We start from the raw sequence: 19,926 nt of genomic DNA, 5'->3' as shown, positions 1-19,926 counted from the left end.
TGTGGATGTATTTCAAGGCCTACCTTCAAACTCAGTGCCTCTTTGATTGACATCATGGGAAAATCAAAAGAAATCAGCCAAAAAATTGTAGACCTCCACAAGTCTGGTTCATACTTGAGCGCAATTTCCAAACGCATGAAGATACCACGTTCATCAGTACAAACAATAGTACACAAGTATAAACACCATGGGACCACGCAGCCATCATACCGCTGAGGAAGGAGATGCGGCCTGTCTCCTAGAGATGAACGTACTTTGGTGCGAAAAGTGCAAATCAATCCCAGAACAACAGCAAAGGACCTTGTGAAGATGCTGGAGGAAACAGGTACAAAAGTATCTATATCCACAGTAAAACGAGTCCTATATCGACATAACCTCAATTGCCGCACAGCAAGGAAGAAGCCACTGCTCCAAAACTGCCATAAAAAAAGCCAGACTACGGTTTGCAACTGCACATGGGGACAAAGATTGTACTTTTTGGAGAAATGTCCCCTGGTCTGATGAAACAAAAAAAAGACTTTGACCATAATGACCATCGTTATGTTTGGAGGAAAAAGGGGGAAGCTTGCAAGCCGAAGAACCCCATCCCAACCGTGAAGCACAGGGGTGGCAGCATCATGTTGTGGGGGTGCTTTGCTGCAGGAGGGACTGGAGTACTTCACAAAATAGATGGCATCATGAAGCAGGTAAAATTAGGTGGATATATTGAAGCAACATCTCAAGACATCAGTCAGGATGTTAAAGCTTGGTCACAAATGGGTCTTCCAAATGGACAACGACCCCAATCATACTTCCAAAGATATGGCAAAATGGCTTAAGGACAACAAAGTCAAGGTATTGGAGTGGCCATCACAAAGCCCTGGCCTCAATCCCATAGAAAATGTGTGGGCAGAACTTAAAAAGCATGTGCGAGCAAGGATGCCTACAAACCTGACTCAGTTACACCAGCTCTGTCAGGAGGAATGGGCCAAAATTCACCCAACTTATTGTGGGAAGCTTGTGGAAGGCTACCCGAAACGTTTGACCCAAGTTAAATAATTTAAAGGCAATGCTACCAAATACTAATTGTCACGTCCTGGCCAGTATATAAGGTTAATTGTTTTGTAGTTTGGTCAGGGCGTGGCAGGGGGTATTTGTTTTATGTGGTTCGGGGTGGTGTGTTTGTGTAAAGGGTGTTTGATTTAGTATTTCCGGGTTTTTGGTTGATGGTCTATGTGTTTGTATTCTATGGTTAGTCTGGTGTGTGTGTTTCTATGTTTGGTTAATTGGGGTTGGGACTCTCAGTTGAAGGCAGGTGTTGTCTATCTGCCTTTGATTGAGAGTCCCATATATTAGGGTGTGTTTGTGTGTGTGATTTGTGGGTGATTATTCTGTGTATAGCCTTGTGCCTTACCAGACTGTTTATTTGTCGAGTGTTCGTTTTTCGTGTTTTGTTATTTTGTATGTTCATTTTTGAGAGTAATTAAAAATCAAGATGAGCATTCACGTACCTGCTGCGTTTTGGTCCTCATTCACCGACAACAGCCGTGACAGAATCACCCACCACCAAAGGACCAAGCAGCAGAGGAAGGAGCAGACGGAGTTCGAGTTGGACTGGCGGGAGAAGTGGACTTGGGAGGAAGTTCTGGACGGGGCCGGACCTTGGCACCAGGCTGGGGATTATCGACGCCCGCAGTGGGAAATTGAGGCAGCCAAGGCAGAGAGGCGGTGGTACGAGGCCAAGTACGCGCTGAAGGAGAAGCACGAGAGGCACCCCCAAGAAAACTTTGGGGGGGGGGCACATGGGTAGTTTGGCTAGGCGTAAGAAGAGCCGGAAGCCAGCTACTCGTGGTTATATGGAGGAGCGTATGGGGTGGAGAGCGCTATGTTTCGCTGAGGAGCGCACTATCTCACCCATACGCACGCACAGTCCGGTGCGCGTTATTCCAGCCCCTCGCAGGTGCCGTGCTAGAGCGGGCATCCAGCCTGGTAGGAGGATGCCTGCGCAGCGCATCTGGTCGCCGGTACGCCTCCGAGGACCAGGCTACCCAACTCCCGCTCTACGCACGGCTACCATCAGGCCCCTGCACAGCCCAGTCTGCCCTGTACGAGCACCCCGCTCGTACAGGGCTACTAGTTCCATCCAGCCAAGGCGGGTTGTGCAGGAGGTAAGATCTAGACCGGCTGTGCGCCTCCATAGCCCTGGGTTTCCAGCTCCTGTCTCTCGTGCGGACCCGGAAGTGCGTCAACCCAGTCCGACTCGTCCTGTTCCCGCTCCCCGCACTAGCCTGGAGGTGCGTGTACATAATCTGGTAAGCCCAGTACCAGCACCACGCACCAGGCTACAAGTGCGTCAACCCAGCCTCACCAGTCAACAGTCATCATCAGAGCTGCCCGCCAGTCAACAGTCATCATCAGAGCTGCCCGCCAGTCAACAGTCATCGTCAGAGCTGCCCGCCAGTCAACAGTCATCGTCAGAGCTGCCCGCCAGTCAACAGTCATCGTCAGAGCTGCCCGCCAGTCAACAGTCATCGTCAGAGCTGCCCGCCAGTCAACAGTCATCGTCAGAGCTGCCCGCCAGTCAACAGTCATCGTCAGAGCTGCCCGCCAGTCAACAGTCATCGTCAGAGCTGCCCGCCAGTCAACAGTCATCGTCAGAGCTGCCCGCCAGTCAACAGTCATCGTCAGAGCTGCCCGCCAGTCAACAGTCATCGTCAGAGCTGCCCGCCAGTCAACAGTCGTCAGAGCTGCCCGCCAGTCAACAGTCGCCAGAGAGGTCAGACTGCGCTGAACTGCCGGAGTGGCCAGACTGCCCTGAACTGCCGGAGTGGCCAGACTGCCCTGAACTGCCGGAGTGGCCAGACTGCCCTGAACTGCCGGAGTGGCCAGACTGCCCTGAACTGCCGGAGTGGCCAGACTGCCCTGAACTGCCGGAGTGGCCAGACTGCCCTGAACTGCCGGAGTGGCCAGACTGCCCTGAACTGCCGGAGTGGCCAGACTGCCCTGAACTGCCGGAGTGGCCAGACTGCCCTGAACTGCCCAGACTGTCCCGAGTGGCCAGACTGCCCAGACTGTCCCGAGTGGCCAGACTGCCCAGACTGTCCCGAATTGCCAGACTGCCCAGAATTGCCAGACTGCCCAGACTGTCCCGAATTGCCAGACTGCCCAGACTGTCCCGAATTGCCAGACTGCCCAGACTCTCCCGAATTGCCAGACTGCCCAGACTCTCCCGAATTGCCAGACTGCCCCGACTGCCCCCCGGCGATGCCAGACTGGCCCGACTGCCCCTCGGCGATGCCAGAGTGGCCCGACAGCCTGGAACGGCCGGAACCAGAGCCACCTCCAGAAATAGGTGGGTTGGGGAGGGGGGGGGTGTCGCACAGTGCCGTCGTTGACGGCAGCCACCCTCCCTTCCCTCCCTTTAGAAAAGGGGACTTTTTGTTGGTGTTGCTTGGGGTTATTTTTTGTTAAGGTGCTTCTGGGGTAGCACCTTTAAGGGGGGGGTACTGTCACGTCCTGGCCAGTATATAAGGTTAATTGTTTTGTAGTTTGGTCAGGGCGTGGCAGGGGGTATTTGTTTTATGTGGTTCGGGGTGGTGTGTTTGTGTAAAGGGTGTTTGATTTAGTATTTCCGGGTTTTTGGTTGATGGTCTATGTGTTTGTATTCTATGGTTAGTCTGGTGTGTGTGTTTCTATGTTTGGTTAATTGGGGTTGGGACTCTCAGTTGAAGGCAGGTGTTGTCTATCTGCCTTTGATTGAGAGTCCCATATATTAGGGTGTGTTTGTGTGTGTGATTTGTGGGTGATTATTCTGTGTATAGCCTTGTGCCTTACCAGACTGTTTATTTGTCGAGTGTTTGTTTTTCGTGTTTTGTTATTTTGTATGTTCATTTTTGAGAGTAATTAAAAATCAAGATGAGCATTCACGTACCTGCTGCGTTTTGGTCCTCATTCACCGACAACAGCCGTGACACTAATTGAGTGTATGTAAACTTCTGACGCTCAGGGAATGTGATGAATGAAATAAAAGCTGAAATAAATCCTTCTCTCTACTATTTTTAATAAAGTGGTGATCCTAACTGACCTAAGACAGGGAATTTTTACGAGGATAAAATGTCAGGAATTGTGAAAAACTGAGTTTAAATGTATTTGGCTAAGGTGTATGTACATTTCTGACTTCAACTGTATATACACATTTCCATTTCTCTCTGTCTCAAGGGCCCCCTACGGGCTTCATCCCATGTATGCAGCTGATGCAAGGACACATTTTTCACTGGCTGTCCACTGGCCACAAAAACAATGATTGATAGGCAACTTAAACTAAAATACACATACTGTTTACATATGTGAACAGCCAACCACAACAACTACAATCTGTGGCGCAAAAAGCTAAATAATAAGTGATATCCGTATTGCCCGGAGGCTACACCACTGCTGTCGTCCTCCAAGTGTTTATTCAAGTTAGATAATCTTTGGATGCCGACAGCAGTCACCCCATTGGAAGACATAGCTTGGACTGTAACCTATGAAAGCCTATTCCAGCTCTTTTCCTGCGATCCATTAAACACATTTGATGTGTCATCATAGTGGTCTCTGACTTGTGGTCAGACTCGCTCAGGTGGAACTTAAACTTGCGCCTTTTTTCAATGATTTAAATGTCATTGAGAAAACAGAAAGGTGTCAAAGATTTATTTCACAAACATCCTGTCTGAATTTAAAAGTAATCTTAGAAGTAATCATCTAGTTTTTTAAAAGTATCTTTAGTCTGATTGCAATATTCTTTTGCTGTTAACGTAATGTATTACAGTTACAGTTTTTTTGTAATCTATTACGTTGACGGGGAGGAGGAGGGGAGTTGATATTTATGCCTCTGTAACTTTCTCACTTATCATTATTCACGATTCATTCATGATTTTCCATAATCATGGTAGCATCCACCCTGCAAAACAAAAATGAGTCGTTAGGACATCCTGGAATGTAACAAACCAGGAACTAGACAAAACCTCCAGGGGACCATGATGCAAATTCCTGACCACTTTAGGTGACCATTTCGTGATGTTCCGAGGACGTCTTAACGACAGTTGTTTTTTTTGCAGGGACGTTCCCTTGGGACCATCACGTGACGTCCTAATGACTAGTCAAATTAAAGTACTGAAAATGTCCTAAAAAGGTCCTGGCATGGTCCTCAGTGACGTCCTGGTAACTTACAGGGACTAAACCAAGTGAACGTTTCCTTGTGGTCATTGAATGTCCCATGGATAATGTTCAATCAGAACCAAATAGGAACATTTTCGTAATGTTCCCTAATAGACATCAAAATGCCTTATTACAACATTATTCAGCGACCAAACTAAGCTTAACGATATGTTTTAATCTTCCAAGAATGTTCTCAGAACGTCAGTGGAATAACATCTTGCCAAAACCCTTAAAGGTATCTAATAGGAACGTTGCCTAATGTCATTAAGACGTCCCCTGTTTGCTGGGCACATTAATGTATGTCCAGAAACATATTATATTTTTATTTCCGATAAAAGTGACTCTATTCATTTCTAAACATTAAAACAGAAATGGATGGAAATACCCTAAAATAAAATGTGGCATTCTGTTCTGTTTTCTCATAGAAACATTTCTCAAATCCAAAATGCTGGTTTTAGCTTCACTGTCCAAATAAATATGTGGGGGAGTGTACATAGGCTTCGTTTACACAGGCAGCCCAATTCTGATCTTTTTTCCACTAATTGGTCTTTTGATCAATCACATCAGACCTTTTCACATCAGATATTTTTCAGAGCTGATCTGATTGGTCAAAATACCAATTGGTGAAACATTTATCATAATTGGGCTGCCTGTGTGAATGCAGCCATATATGCACACACACATGGTGAGATTGTAAAATATACACATGCTAATTTCACACACACATAAGCCAGACACACAAACATATGCACACACACACACACACACACACACACACACACACCACACACACACACACACACACACACACACACACACCAGCCAGGCTACTTTGAACAGCCTCTCTGTTGCTGTCTCATTTAGCTTTCCCTCCCCTCAGCTTCAGCACATTATGTAAATACTGACACCCACAGCCTCACACACACACACACACACACACACACACACACACACACACACACACACACACACACACACACACACACACACACACACACACACACACACACACACACACACACACACACACACACACACACACACACACACAACCCCAGGCCTGGACTGTACTGTGGAGTGCCATCTGAAATGGTTAGCTCATGACGAGAGACGCCAGACCAGGGAAGGGAAGGGTAAAAAAATCCCAAATTATTTAAAAAATCTGATAAAACTACAAATAGATCAATACATAAATGCACAATGGCTTCTGACCTGGAAAATTGAACATCTCTGCTCTGTGAGGCTGGCCTGTGCTGTTTAATTAGTCTCTCTCTCTCAATCCAGCATCACAGCTAGCTGCTCTACTCTCTCTATATATAATAATAATATACATGTAAGCAGACGCTTTTATTCAAAACGACTTACAGACATGCGTGCATACATTTTATGTATGGGTGGTCCCAGTGGGAATCAAACACACTGCCTTTGGCATTGCAAGTGCCATGCTCTACCGACTAGGCCACAGAGGACCACTCTGTAAGAAGCTACGCCTCTACAGCAGATTTCTACAGCCAGATCTCTACAGCAGATCTGAACAACCAGATCTCTATAGCCAGATCTCTACAGCCAGATCTCTACAACCAGATCTCTACCACCAGATCTCTACCACCAGATCTCTACAGCAGATCTGAACAACCAGATCTCTACAACCAGACCTCTACCACCAGACCTCTAACACCAGATCTCTACCACCAGATCTCTACCACCAGATCTCTATAGCCAGATCTCTATAGCCAGATCTCTACAGCGGATTTCTACAGCCAGATCTCTACAACCAGATCTCTACAGCCAGATCTCTACAACCAGATCTCTACTCCAGATCTCTACAGCCAGAACTCTACAACCAGATCTCTACAGACAGATCTCTACAGCCAGATCTCTACAACCAGATCTCTACAGCCAGATCTCTACTACCAGATCTCTACAGCGGATTTCTACAACCAGATCTCTACTACCAGATCTCTACAGCAGATCTCTACAACCAAATCTCTACTACCAGATCTCTACAGCAGATTTCTACAACCAGATCTCTACTACCAGATCTTTACAGCAGATTTCTACAGCCAGATCTCTACAACCAGATCTCTACAGCAGATCTCTACAACCAGATCTCTACTACCAGATCTCTGCAGCAGATTTCTACAACCAGATCTCTACAGCAGATTTATATAGCCAGATCTCTACAGAAGATCTCTACAACCTGATCTCTACAGCCAGATATCATCAGCCAGATCTCTACAGCAGATCTCTACAGCAGATCTCTACAGCCAGATCTCTACAGCCAGATCTCTACAGCAGATCTCTACAGCCAGATCTCTACAGCAAATCTCTATAGCAGATCTCTACAACCAGATCTCTACAACCAGATCTTTACAACCAGATCTCTACAGCCTGATCTCTACAGCCAGATCTCTACATCCAGATCTCTACAGCCAGATCTCTACAGCCAGATCTCTACAACCAGATCCCTACAGCAGGGAAGGGGTAAGCCAGATAGCGATTCTAGTCGCATTGTAATACCAATACTATGGACCAATAATGCATTAAACAACAAAGAGGCAACATGGATGGAAATGGAGTGTATAACTCTGCAATGTGTGTGTGTGGGTGTGTGTATGTGTGCGCGTGTGCCTATGTGTATGTGTGCCAGAGCATTCATCTGTGTGTGTGTGTGTGTGTGTGTGTGTGTGTGTGTGTGTGTGTGTGTGCCTATGTGTATGTGTGCCAGAGCATTCATCTGTGTGTGTGTGTGTGTGTGTGTGTGTGTGTGTGTGTGTGTGTGTGTGTGTGTGTGTGTGTGTGTGTGTGTGTGTGTGTGTGTGTGTGTGTGTGTATCTCTGTGTGTGATTTCTCCAACACCCTCTGCCCCGGTGATGAGATAATCTGTCGGTGTGTGGAGCGACAATTTGCCCCATTGATCTGTGTCTGGCCGGCTGGGTTATAGGACTGCCATTTTCCCTGCTCGCCCACCCTGGTGTGAAGGAGTCATCACGCCAGGCACTGCTGCATAGAAACACCCATAGGCCATCCAAAACACACACACAGATTATGGACCTAGTTCAATACTGTAGAAACACCTCCTTCCATCTTTCCTCCCATTCTGGAAGCCATGGATATATGGCCACTGATATGGTCATGTTAGATCAGTGGTTACTTGAAGAAGGGAAGTACCCTTGGGCTTTACCACATATCCCATCTGTAACATGGTCATTCTGCAGTCTGTATTAGTAACACAGTCCTTTCTCTCTATCTTCTCACACTTCAATGAGCAGATCATTTAATATAGCTAAACTGCTGGTGCAGCCAGACATCTTTCAATTGCTCCCTACATATTTTGAGACAAAGAAAATATTGCTGCAGAGATATGCCTATGACGCAGATTGATCCCAAAGAATTGAGACGGGGCGTGTGTGTGTGTGAGTGTGTGTGCATGCGTGCGTGTGCATGTGTGCAGTAAGGCTCATTACAACACACAGATCAATATGACTTTCATGCTTGTTGAAAAGCACAGGAGCTGCATGGGTCTAACCTTAGCTGAGCAGTTAAGTGGCGCATGACATCAAGATAATTATTTTCTCCTTCTCCCCTCTTCTCTATCGCTCTGTTTTTTCTGTGTCTCTTTCACTCTCTCTCTCTCTCTCTCTCTCTCTCTCTCTCTCTCTCTCTCTCTCTCTCTCTCTCTCTCTCTCTCTCTCAGACATTACCAAAGGGACAGTAAACACATCGTCCTAATCCTGGCCAACATCACAAACGGGACCGTTTTTAGGATCACAGGCCATTCACTGGGCTAGCAGATCTGGGGACCCTCTCCTGTCTTCTCCTCTTCCCCTGCCGTAGTTCTCCAGCCCGCTCAGCTCCGCCCGCTGCCAGGCTCAGGCCCTTGATCTGCCACATCATGTTATCCTCCATGGGAGGAAAGGAGAGGAGAGCACCGCCAACAGCCTCACCACAGACACACTGATAACAGCTAGCCTAGCAGGCAATCACAGCATAGAGCTACAGGACAGAGATAGAGCTACAGGAAATACATAGAGCTACAGAACATACTGTTGAGCTACAGGACAAACATAGAGCTACAGGACAGACATAGAGCTGCTTGACAGACATAGAGCTGCAGGACAGACATAGAGCTACAGGGCAGACATAAAGCTACAGGACAAACATAGAGCTACATGACAGAGACAAAGCTACTGGACAGACGTAGAGCTACAGGACAGAGATAGTGCTACAGAACAGATATAGAGCTACAGGACATACTGTTGAGCTACAGGACAAACATAGAACTACAGGACAGACATAGAGGTACAGGACAGAGATAGAGCTACAGGACATACATAGCGCTGCAAGACAGACATAGAGCTACGAGCCAGACATAGAGCTACAGGACAGAGATAGTGCTACAGAACAGACATAGAGCTACAGAACAGACATAGAGCTACAGAACAGACATAGAGCTACAGGGCAGACATAGAGCTACAGGGCAGACATAGAGCTACAGGACAGACATAAAGCCAAGGAGAGATAGAGCTACAGGACAGACATAGAGCGACAGGACAGAGATAGAGCTACAGGACAGACATAAAGCCAAGGAGAGATAGAGCTACTGGACAGACATATAGCTACAGGACAGAGATACAGCTACTGGACACATAGAGCTACAGAACAGACATAAAACTAGAGGATAGAGATAGAGTTACTGGACATACATATAGCTAAAGAACAGAGATAGAGCTACATGACAGATATAGAGCTACAGAACAGGCATAGAGCTATGGGACAAACATAGAGCTGCAGGACAAACATAGAGCTACAGGACAGACATAAAGCTACAGGATAGAGATAGAGCTACTGGACAGACATAGAACTACAGGACAGAGAAAGAGCTACAGGCCAGAGATAGAGCTACAGAACAGACATAGAGCTACAGGGCAGAGATCGAGCTACAGGACAGACAGAGCTACAGGGCAGAGACAAATCTACAGGACAGAGATAGAGCTACAGGACAGAGATAGAGCTACAGGACAGACATAGAGCTACAGGACAGACATAGAGCTACAGGACAGACATAGAGCTACAGGACAGACAGAACAACAAAGACCTAAGACTATAGTATACAACCACACAACAGACAAAGAGCTAGAGCTGCAAGGATTGCTACAGAACATAGTTACAAGTATAGCGTGCAAGTAGTCCTATAAGGCTAATACAATCAGACTCAGAGCCACAGAGACAAATCTAGTGCTACAGCACGAAGCTATAGACATACTTTAAACCAAGGGCTACACAACTACAGCTATAGCACGTCTACTACTAGACCCTCAGCCAAATCATCTTCATCAAAGGACAAATGAAAAAAGTAACAATAAGAGCATGTCTTTTCTATCAGGCATCATCATTGTCAGATTAGGCAAGAGCGAGCCGAGTCATCATCTAGAGCACTGATCGAAAAAGGGAAAAGCGCAGGCAGTTGCACGACTCTCCATTCACCTTCCTCTCCCAGAGATAAGAACCTATCTCTGTCTGTTCCACATCACTCAAAGAGCTGACTGAAGTCACAACATTTTTCTATTCTCTCAAATTCAAAGCTACCGACATCAGTGAGGAGGAAGAATAGTCAAACCCTAAACCATTCACTGACAGTTCAACATCAACTGAAGTGGTCAAAGAAAGCACATGTTGCATCAATGTAAACTGACCAGCATATCAACAAGTCTATGGTTACATCTTGATTGACGCCAATCTAATATCAATGCAAATAGATCAACACCGTTAGCCTGCACCTATAGAACTGAGATTTTTTTTGTTGCCTCATCTCATTCAGATATAAGTAGAAATGAAGCCCACTTGTACAAGACAGCAAGCAGGAACAAAGGCAGACATTGGGGAGAGACAGAAAGACAGACAGCATGGAGGGACAAAAAGACAGACACAGACAGGCAGAGAGACAGAGGCATGTTGCCGCCCACCTGTCCGCCCCTTAATCACACCTGAGTGAGTTGTTTTTCAGCGAGAACACACGCTGGAACAGTAAAGGGGCCTGACGCAGGCAGGCAGAGAGGCAGGCAGGAGGCGAGCTAGTGGGAGGGTGCTCTCTGTAGCTATGGCTCCCTGTGGTGCCATTCCACTGCTTTGTGTTGTGAAGCACAGCAAGCTGTTGTCCCTGTAAACAGGCTGCTAGCTCTATATCAGGATGTTTTATTTGTACAATGTAACATGCAATTATTCTGTAAGATGTGTTATTACATATGGGTAGCCGGATTATACATAAAAACATGAGCTCAGCCTGTTCTTCCAAGGACATTCTGATTGTCTTTCTATCTAATCTATCCATTCATCCATCTATCCAAACATTCATCTATCCACCCATCCATCCACCTACCTGCTGCTGGTCTGGGCTGAGAGTAGCCCCATGCAGGGCTTTCCCCAGGAACCCAGGGTACAAAACACAAACAAATCAATGGAGTTAAACACAGCTCCACACAGAAAGGATACAGTCGGAGGGCCCCACTCTGGGTCCCAATGGCCAGGATCTTCTGGACTGGGTCATGAGCCATGGACGACGGCTGATAGGGGAAGCCATGACGGACAGTCTGGGCGCCCAATGAAAGGGCAGCAAAGCAGGGTGATGAGGAAAAAACATGTAAATCATGGTTAGAGGGAATTTTCATGAGCGTTCTCACAATAGTGTAACGTTAGTTTTGTGTCTAAATAATACAATCAATATACTTACTCAAACTGCAATTTGAAGTCTGTGAATGAACACGTGAAATGAACAGGCAAAGGAACAAAATTATACAGCAACACAATGAGCACAACAGCAATTACCCTAGAAAAAACTAGCATTTTATGTGGGATTTCTTTAATTGTAACAGTTAGGTTCCATCATATTGTGTGTGCATAGGCCCATTTTCAGATAATAGCAACAACACCATCTCTTTTGATGGCGTCTCCCACATAGCAACTAGTCGTGATTACATTATTACTGTAGAAATAAAACACAGCAATAAAATCCATCACTTTGGGGCGTGACAGGTCTACCACAATATGCTGGTGCTGCTGGAGCCTATTGCATCAGTCAGTAAGTCAGTCGGCGAGTTGTTGTAGCCTACTTGTTTGCTTAAAGCCAGAGTAGAACAGAGTGCTAAAGCATATTACGTAAGAGCCGCTCCATTGTAGCAGACACCTGCCCTAGCGCAGGCAGTAGCGGCAACACGGGCTGGGCTTTGGATAATTTCCCTCGACCATATGCACCTGGAGCGCCAACCCAATTATGACACCCCAGGACCCGGCTAGATTAAAACCACAAGACCTATTTTAATTTTATTTGTATTTTCACCAAAATAATTGGTGACATGTAGCTTAGGCTGTTCTAGCCAACCATTCCAGATATTAGGCCTACACAGGTCCAGCCATGTGCAAATGTTGAAACCCTCGTGCACTCTTGCGATGGAGAGAAACACCTCACCAATAGCCCTATGTTTTCAAGTCGATGATATAGGCTACCACAAATCATTTACATTATGTAGGCCTAATGATATTAATCTTTCCCAAGAGCATTCACTAATATTCATGTTAAAGCGCACAAAACTGTGCCACGTAGAAATGAGCAGCATCACTCAACACTGGGCTGCCATCGCCCCAAGGGATAAAAAAATCTGTATGTATGCCTAATGTCATGTCAAGGGGTAGTCAAGCACCTCAACTGCTAGACGGAGTTGAGAGCAGACTAGAGTTTTTAAATGAACCTCCGACTTCTAGAGTCGCTATTTGGTCTAAATTCTTACACCCTTACCGTGTCCCTATGTATGTCTTCTGTTGTTGTGTACCCTTGTTTTCTGAAATCCATACTTTTTAATAAAATGTCAATTTATCCAATAGAACACAGAGAGAGTGTTCTTCAATTCAAGCTTTTTTAACATCAGATATGTACAATGTGGTGTCCATCAGGGCAGTTTCCTTGGGCCGTTACTCTTCTCTATTTCTACAAATGATTTGCCACTGGTCTTACACAATGCTAGAATGACTCTGTATGGATGACTCTACACACTACATGTCAGCACCCAAAGCCAGTGAGCTCACTGAATTCTAAATAAAAAGTTAAAGTCAGTATCAGAATGGGTGATTAATAATAAACTGGTCTTAAAAGGTGCAATATGCAGAAATCGCTCCGCCATTTCTTGGTTGCTAAAATTCTAATAGTTTGCCTAATTTGAGTTGATGTGACAAAACAAGCAATGTACAGTGTAGAGAATCATTGTACCATCTAAAATGCTGTGAAATATATTTTCAATAAGCAAAAATATAGTATTTTCAGCTGTTTGAAGCTGGTGTACAAAATCAAAAGTAAAAGATGCAAAAAGCATAGAAATAGCGCACATAGAACAAATCTACCGCTTCTTAGACTTGCTTTCAATGACAATGACAGATCTATAATTCACATCTCGCTCCTCCAGGTCCGTCTCCTCTCAGCAGCCCCGCAGCAGATTAAAAGCTATGGATGACAGGGCTTTCAGTTGCATGATTCCGCAGCTGTGGAATGCACTTTCAGACACTATTAGGGCTGCAGAGTCTCTGTCCTCCTCTGTCCTCCTCAGCCCAAGACCTTGCTGTTCAGAAAAGCCTTCAAGGACCTCTGCTAACCCTGTTCTCATGTCTTCCGGATCTGACGACAACTGTATTAGCTTTGATTGTTGTCTGTGTTCTGTGTTTTGGATGGTTTTTATTATTATTTTGTATATTTTTTTAGCACCTTGGGTGTGAGAAAAGCACTTTACAAATTAAATGAATTGTTATTATTATTATTACATCTAAAAGTAAAAGCATTGTATTTGTTTCAAAACATTCTCTAAGACCTAAACCAAAATTGGAGTTGTGCATAAAGGGTGTGGCCATTGAGCAAGTTGAGGAAGCTCAACTTGCTCAATTGTTGTGAAGATGGGGAGGGGTATGTCTGTTATAACAAGATGTTCTGCGTTTTTTACACAAAAATCAACCGTACTAGATGTTCAGGCTCTGGTCTTGTCCCATCTTGATTACTGTCTGGCAATACGGTCAAGTGCATCAAAGACCTAGCAAAGCTGCAGCTGGCTCAAAACATAGCAGCACGCCCTGCGCACATAGAACTAACATCAACAACATGCATGCCAGTCTTTCCTGGTCGACGGGAGATGAACTGCTTCTCTTCTAGTTTTTATGAGAAATATTACTGCGAGGAAAATTACAGATTGTCTGCATAATCAAATAACATTCAGCTCAGACACCTGTAAATATCCCACAAGACATGCCACCAGGGATCTCTTCACTGTCCTCAAGTCCAAAACGAAGTCACAGCAACGCACAGTATTATACAGAGCCATGATCACATGGAACATCCTTCCATCTCCAATAACTCAAGGAAACATAATTTGACATTTTATTAGGATCCCCATTAGCTGTTGGGAAAGCAGCAGCTACTCTTCCTGGGGTCCACAAAACATGAAACAGGACATAATACAGAACATTAATAGACAAGAACAATGAATTGAACATCTCATGGAAAGGTGGGACTGTGATGGGACACACACAAACACACACAGACACACTAACACAAACATGTATTTTTCTTGTTGTATTGTTTGTATAATTTTTTTGTTGTGTTTTAAATGTGTGTGACTGTCCTTGTCTATCAGTGTATCAGTGTTTTGTTACTTGTCATGTTTTGTGTTTATTGTGGACCCCAGGAAGAGTAGCTACTATTTCCCAACAGCTGATGGGGATCCTAATAATCAAATAAATACAATCACCAAATAAATAAATACAATCACCAGTGGGCTACATCCACAGTTGGTGGTTGTAGCCCACTGGGCACAGATGTCAGTTCAATGTCTAGTTTTGATTTACATTTGGTTGAGTTGTCAACTAACATGAACTCAACGTAAAAAATACAATTAAAAATTAAAAAGTTGGGTGAAAAAATATGGAATGCCCTTTTTATTTATTTATTTAACTAGGCAAGTCAGTTAAGAACAAATTCTTATTTTCAATGCCGGCCTGGGAACAGTGGGTTAACTGCCTTGTTCAGGGGATTCGATCTCAATTCATTTTAAGGTTACGAGTCCAAAGCTCTAACCACTAGGCTACCTACTTTGAGGACTTTTTGCAAATCCAATCAGTTTTCCATGTTGATTAAACTTCATCACATATATTTGGAGAGTTGAAATGACGTGTAACAACGTTGATTCAACCAGTTTTTGCCCAGTGGAATTTGATAAACGATTTATTAAAAAGTATGGATTTCATTTCAAAAGAAGTCTGTGCGCCACTCTGCAGAGGGGTTGAGGTATTGGATAGTCAAGGGACTACAGTACATCGCCGTGAACTTGAAGCTGTGGCTGCATGATCATGTGTAATAAAATAGCCCTTATACAGGTGTTGAATTCAATATCGTGTTCAGGTCATCTTGGCCTGGCCCAAACATGACAATTGAATTACACATAAATAACATGTGCGCACACCATATTGAGGTGAGAAATAGTAAAAAAAAAAATCAAGGGGTTGTCCATTTCAATAGAAAGCCACGTATCCCATGGATCAAGGGTAATATACATTTGCTGTGGCGTCCTAAGGATGGGCTACATTCGTTCCAGCTGATTTGCAGGCAGTGCGTGAATGTAAATCGAATGTGAGCTCTTATTAACCCCATCCATTCTTCTGTCAAGACTTATTCAATGAATAATGGGAGCCAGTGCATGATAACACGGGTCTAAATGTCAGACGCAGCCTTCTTCTATGGATCAATGAGGGAATCGGGTGTGTGAACTGGAAGGTGAGTGTTGGTGGGAGACTGATAGCCACTGTATCAACCGGCCAGGAACCCAGCGATTGACATGTTAATCCAAGCCGATCGATCTGATTATGCAAGAAACTGGTTGTTTTATCCCAACCCCTCTGTATGACTGTTCATGCGAAGTGCACATGACATGAGCGATGAAACCAGTCTATTTGAACGTAAGATGGGATATATGTAGGCCTATGCATTTATTAGATCGTTATAAAGGCAGGACTATATAGGCTAATGCTGGGATGTATAAAAACAAACGCTAAATTATGATGGAAAGCCTATTCTATCTTGGTAGATCTCTAAACGCATTCGCCATATGCGCATTTTACAGGCTGGGTTTAACAAACCCTGGGAATTGACAGATGGTGTTGCCTATGAAGCAAACTATATTGACATTATTATAATACCGTTTCATAACAGATGTTGATGAAAAAGACCAGGCAAACGTAGGTGGTCAGCTATAGTTATCTTAACCGTTCATCAGACGATAACGGTAACATTCTAGGCTATCAATAATATAGGTGGCAGCGCGTTAAGTAGTCTATCAATATTGAGAGAAGCGGCAGCCAATATGCAGTAAGAAAATAGAAACGTTTGATACATAAATGTATGATACAGCTGCATAATAAAATGCATCTGACTCGCCCACCTTGCAGAGTTGAAAATTCTCGGACTGAAGGGTCTCCTGCATCAAATTGTTCTCCTGGGTGCACGACTGGCCAGAGGAAGCCGAGGAAGACGCTTGCTCCTTTAGGCCGTCCAGTACCTTCCTGATGTTAAACTTCTTCATTTTACCCCAGAAACACTGCGACGACGACGGAGCACAGAATTGAAATCACCAGCTCAAGAAAAGGGGGTAAAGCCACTCTCTCGCTCTCTTCTGATTGCCTTCGTAAATCTCACATTTTAGATTGTGTTTTCACCGCAGTCTCCATGGTGAAAAGGGTTTCGCACGCACACCGCTCGGGTCGGGCTCGTTGACGCGCAATTTCGAGTAGATTCTCTGTTTATTTGTTGTGTGGCTATGTGCGTCGGTGTAGTCTTCTCTGACTCCGTGTCCCACTGCGTCTACGCTGCTCGCTCGCTCTCTCCGTTTTTTCTCCCCTCCCCTCTCTCCGCTCAGTCAACGCTGAACGCAGCTGCAGCGGTGCTTCTGCGCATTTCAGCAATCGGATATTTGATTGAAGCGCCTCCGCTCCCATATACATCTCCTTCTCTGCCCTTGCAACAGAGACAGGATCTCTCTCTTTCGCTATCTCTTCTTTATCTACCTTATTCTCTCTCCCACCTCTTTCTCTGTCTCTCTCTCATTCTATTTCGCACACACGTGTGCACGCACACACACTGAGGGCAGGGTGAACAGCACCTGGTGATATTTGGATGCATCAGGGCAGACAGACAGGGCAGGGTGAGACAGACAGACAGACAGACAGACAGACAGACAGACAGACAGACAGACAGACAGACAGACAGACAGGCAGGCAACCTTATTCACCTTGACAAGGCTTGGCTGTACGCCCCATATCAATATTAAAACACCACACTTATAGCTCATTCATTATCCATGGTGATCACTGTGAGGATTTTATTTGAACCTTACTTTATTTTCACTGTTTCTCATGAGATGAGAACAATCCCTAAAGGATGCTAAGATCCCCAAAAGCTTTGTGGGTCGCTCTCATGCCTGACTGATACTGCGTGGACACCTGTGGAATGTCTGTTGGTACACACGCACCAGGCGCCTATGGCACACACACACACACACTGAAGTAGACACTGAGGCACAGTGGTGGAAGTAATGGTTGTGTTTACACTCCCGAGCTCCACACCTGATACCTCCTGCTCTGCTCTGCTCTGTTCTGTTCTGTTCTGCTCTGTTCTGCTCGCCCTGCTCTGTTCTGCTCTGTTCTGTTCTGCTCGCCCTGTTCTGCTCGCCCTGCTCTGTTCTGTTCTGCTCGCTCTGTTCTGCTCGCCCTGCTCTGTTCTGCTCTGTTCTGTTCTGCTCGCACTGCTCTGTTCTGCTCGCCCTGTTCTGTTCTGCTCGCCCTGTTCTGTTCTGCTCGCCCTGCTCTGTTCTGTTCTGCTCGCTCTGTTCTGTTCTGCTCTGCCCTGCTCTGTTCTGTTCTGCTCGCCCTGCTCTGTTCTGTTCTGCTCTGCCCTGCTCTGTTCTGTTCTGCTCGCCCTGCTCTGTTCTGTTCTGCTCGCCCTGCTCTGTTCTGCTCGCCCTGCTCTGTTCTGTTCTGCTCGCTCTGTTCTGTTCTGTTCTGCTCGCACTGCTCTGTTTTGCTCGCCCTGTTCTGTTTTGCTCGCCCTGTTCTGTTCTGCTCGCCCTGCTCTGTTCTGCTCGCCCTCCTCTGTTCTGTTCTGTTCTGCTCGCCCTGCTCTGTTCTGCTCTGTTCTGTTCTGCTCGCCCTGTTCTGTTCTGCTCTGTTCTGTTCTACTCGCTCTGTTCTGTTCTGCTCGCCCTGCTCTGTTCTGCTCTGCCCTGTTCTGCTCCCCCTGCTCTGTCTGCTCTCCCTGCTCTGTTCTGCTCTGCTCTGCCCTGTTCTGTTCCCATCTGCCCTTTTCTGCTCTGCCCTGTTCTGCTCGCCCTGTTCTGTTCTGCTCGCCCTGCTCTGCTCTATGGTGGGAAGCTATATCTCTCTCTCTACCGCTTTCTCTGCTACCACCCTTCTTGTCTTCTCCCCCTTTCCTCTCCCTCTATCCTTCTCTATTCTCCCTCTCCCATCCTTATTGTTTGGCTTAACCACCACAGCCTTCCCAAGCACCAGATAGATCATTATTACATACAGTGGAAGTGCACCTGACTGGCCTTACTACACACCAAAATCAATGGTGTACATTTAACTCTGAAAGTGTAAACTGTACACTATTTTCAGGGAACATATGAGTCCCACTGTACTCGTATTAAAATAACACTTTTGAAAGTGTTAAAGATTTAACTATGTTGCATTGTTCCCCATTTTACTATTAAAGTGTTCAAAGGAACGCAATTGTGGTGTTTGCATAGGTCTACTATTGAGTGATACGCAACACCTATATTTTAAAACATAGCACTTTATTTATACTGAACACAAATATAAACACAACATAAAAAGTGGTGGTCCCATGTTTCATGAACGAAAATAAAAGATCCCAGAATTTTTCCATACGCACCAAAGTTGTATTTCTCTCAAATGTTGTGCACAAATTTGTTTAAATCCCTGTTAGTGGACATTTCTCCTTTGCCAAGTTAATCCATACACCTGACAGGTGTGGCAAATCAAGAAGCTGATTAAATAGCATGATCATTACACAGGTGCACCTTGTGCTGGGGACAATAAAAGGTCACTCTCATATGTGCACTATGCCACAGATGTCTCAAGTTTTGAGGGTGCGTGCAATTGGCATGTTGTCTGCAGGAATGTCTAAATGAGCTGTCGGCAGATCATTTAATATTAAAATCTCTACCATAAGCCGCGTCCAACGTCATTTTAGAGAATTTGGCAGTACGTCCAACCGGGCTCACAAATGCAGACCACATGTAACCACACCAGCCCAGGACCTCCACATCCGGCTTCTTCACCTGCGGGATCTTCTGAGACCAGCCACCTTGACAGCTGATGAAACTGAGGAGAATTTCTGTCTGTTATTAAGCCCTTTTGTGGGGAAAAACTAATTCTGATTGGCTGCCATGTGTGGGGAGACAGGCCCACACACGGCTGCGCTCCTGCCCAGTCATGTGAAATCCATAGATGTTTTTTATTTATCTAATTTATTTATTTAAATTGACTGATTCCTTACATGAACTCTAACTCAGTAAAATCGTTGAAATTGTTGCATGTTGCGTTTATATGTTTTTTCAGATAGATCAAACTGGACTCACTTTTCTTAGTGCTGAAGCTGTTACACTTTCTCAGTGTTCAAAGAAACTTGATTGTGGTGTTTGCATA

At 45.2% G+C, this 19,926-nt stretch overlaps 1 protein-coding gene across 1 annotated transcript in view; it reads right to left on the bottom strand.

Annotated features, from left to right (window-relative positions):
• stxbp5a (syntaxin binding protein 5a (tomosyn)) overlaps positions 1 to 17,250 on the bottom strand; it is a 192,661-nt gene extending 175,411 nt beyond the window's left edge. Inside the window, exons 1-2 of the mRNA XM_082961931.1 lie at positions 16,644 to 17,250; positions 11,668 to 11,765 (exon numbers count right to left, since the gene is read on the bottom strand). Coding sequence (XP_082818057.1) covers positions 11,668 to 11,765; positions 16,644 to 16,784 — 239 coding nt within the window. The 5' untranslated portion in view covers positions 16,785 to 17,250. The remainder of the gene's footprint in view (positions 1 to 11,667; positions 11,766 to 16,643) is intronic.
• Positions 17,251 to 19,926: the final 2,676 nt, after the last annotated feature.

The sequence above is a fragment of the Salmo salar genome, chromosome 15 (genome assembly GCF_965601325.2).
Source record: "Salmo salar chromosome 15, fSalSal1, whole genome shotgun sequence".
In the NCBI taxonomy this organism is placed as follows: domain Eukaryota; kingdom Metazoa; phylum Chordata; class Actinopteri; order Salmoniformes; family Salmonidae; genus Salmo; species Salmo salar.
This window is presented reverse-complemented; position numbering and strand designations above follow the sequence as displayed.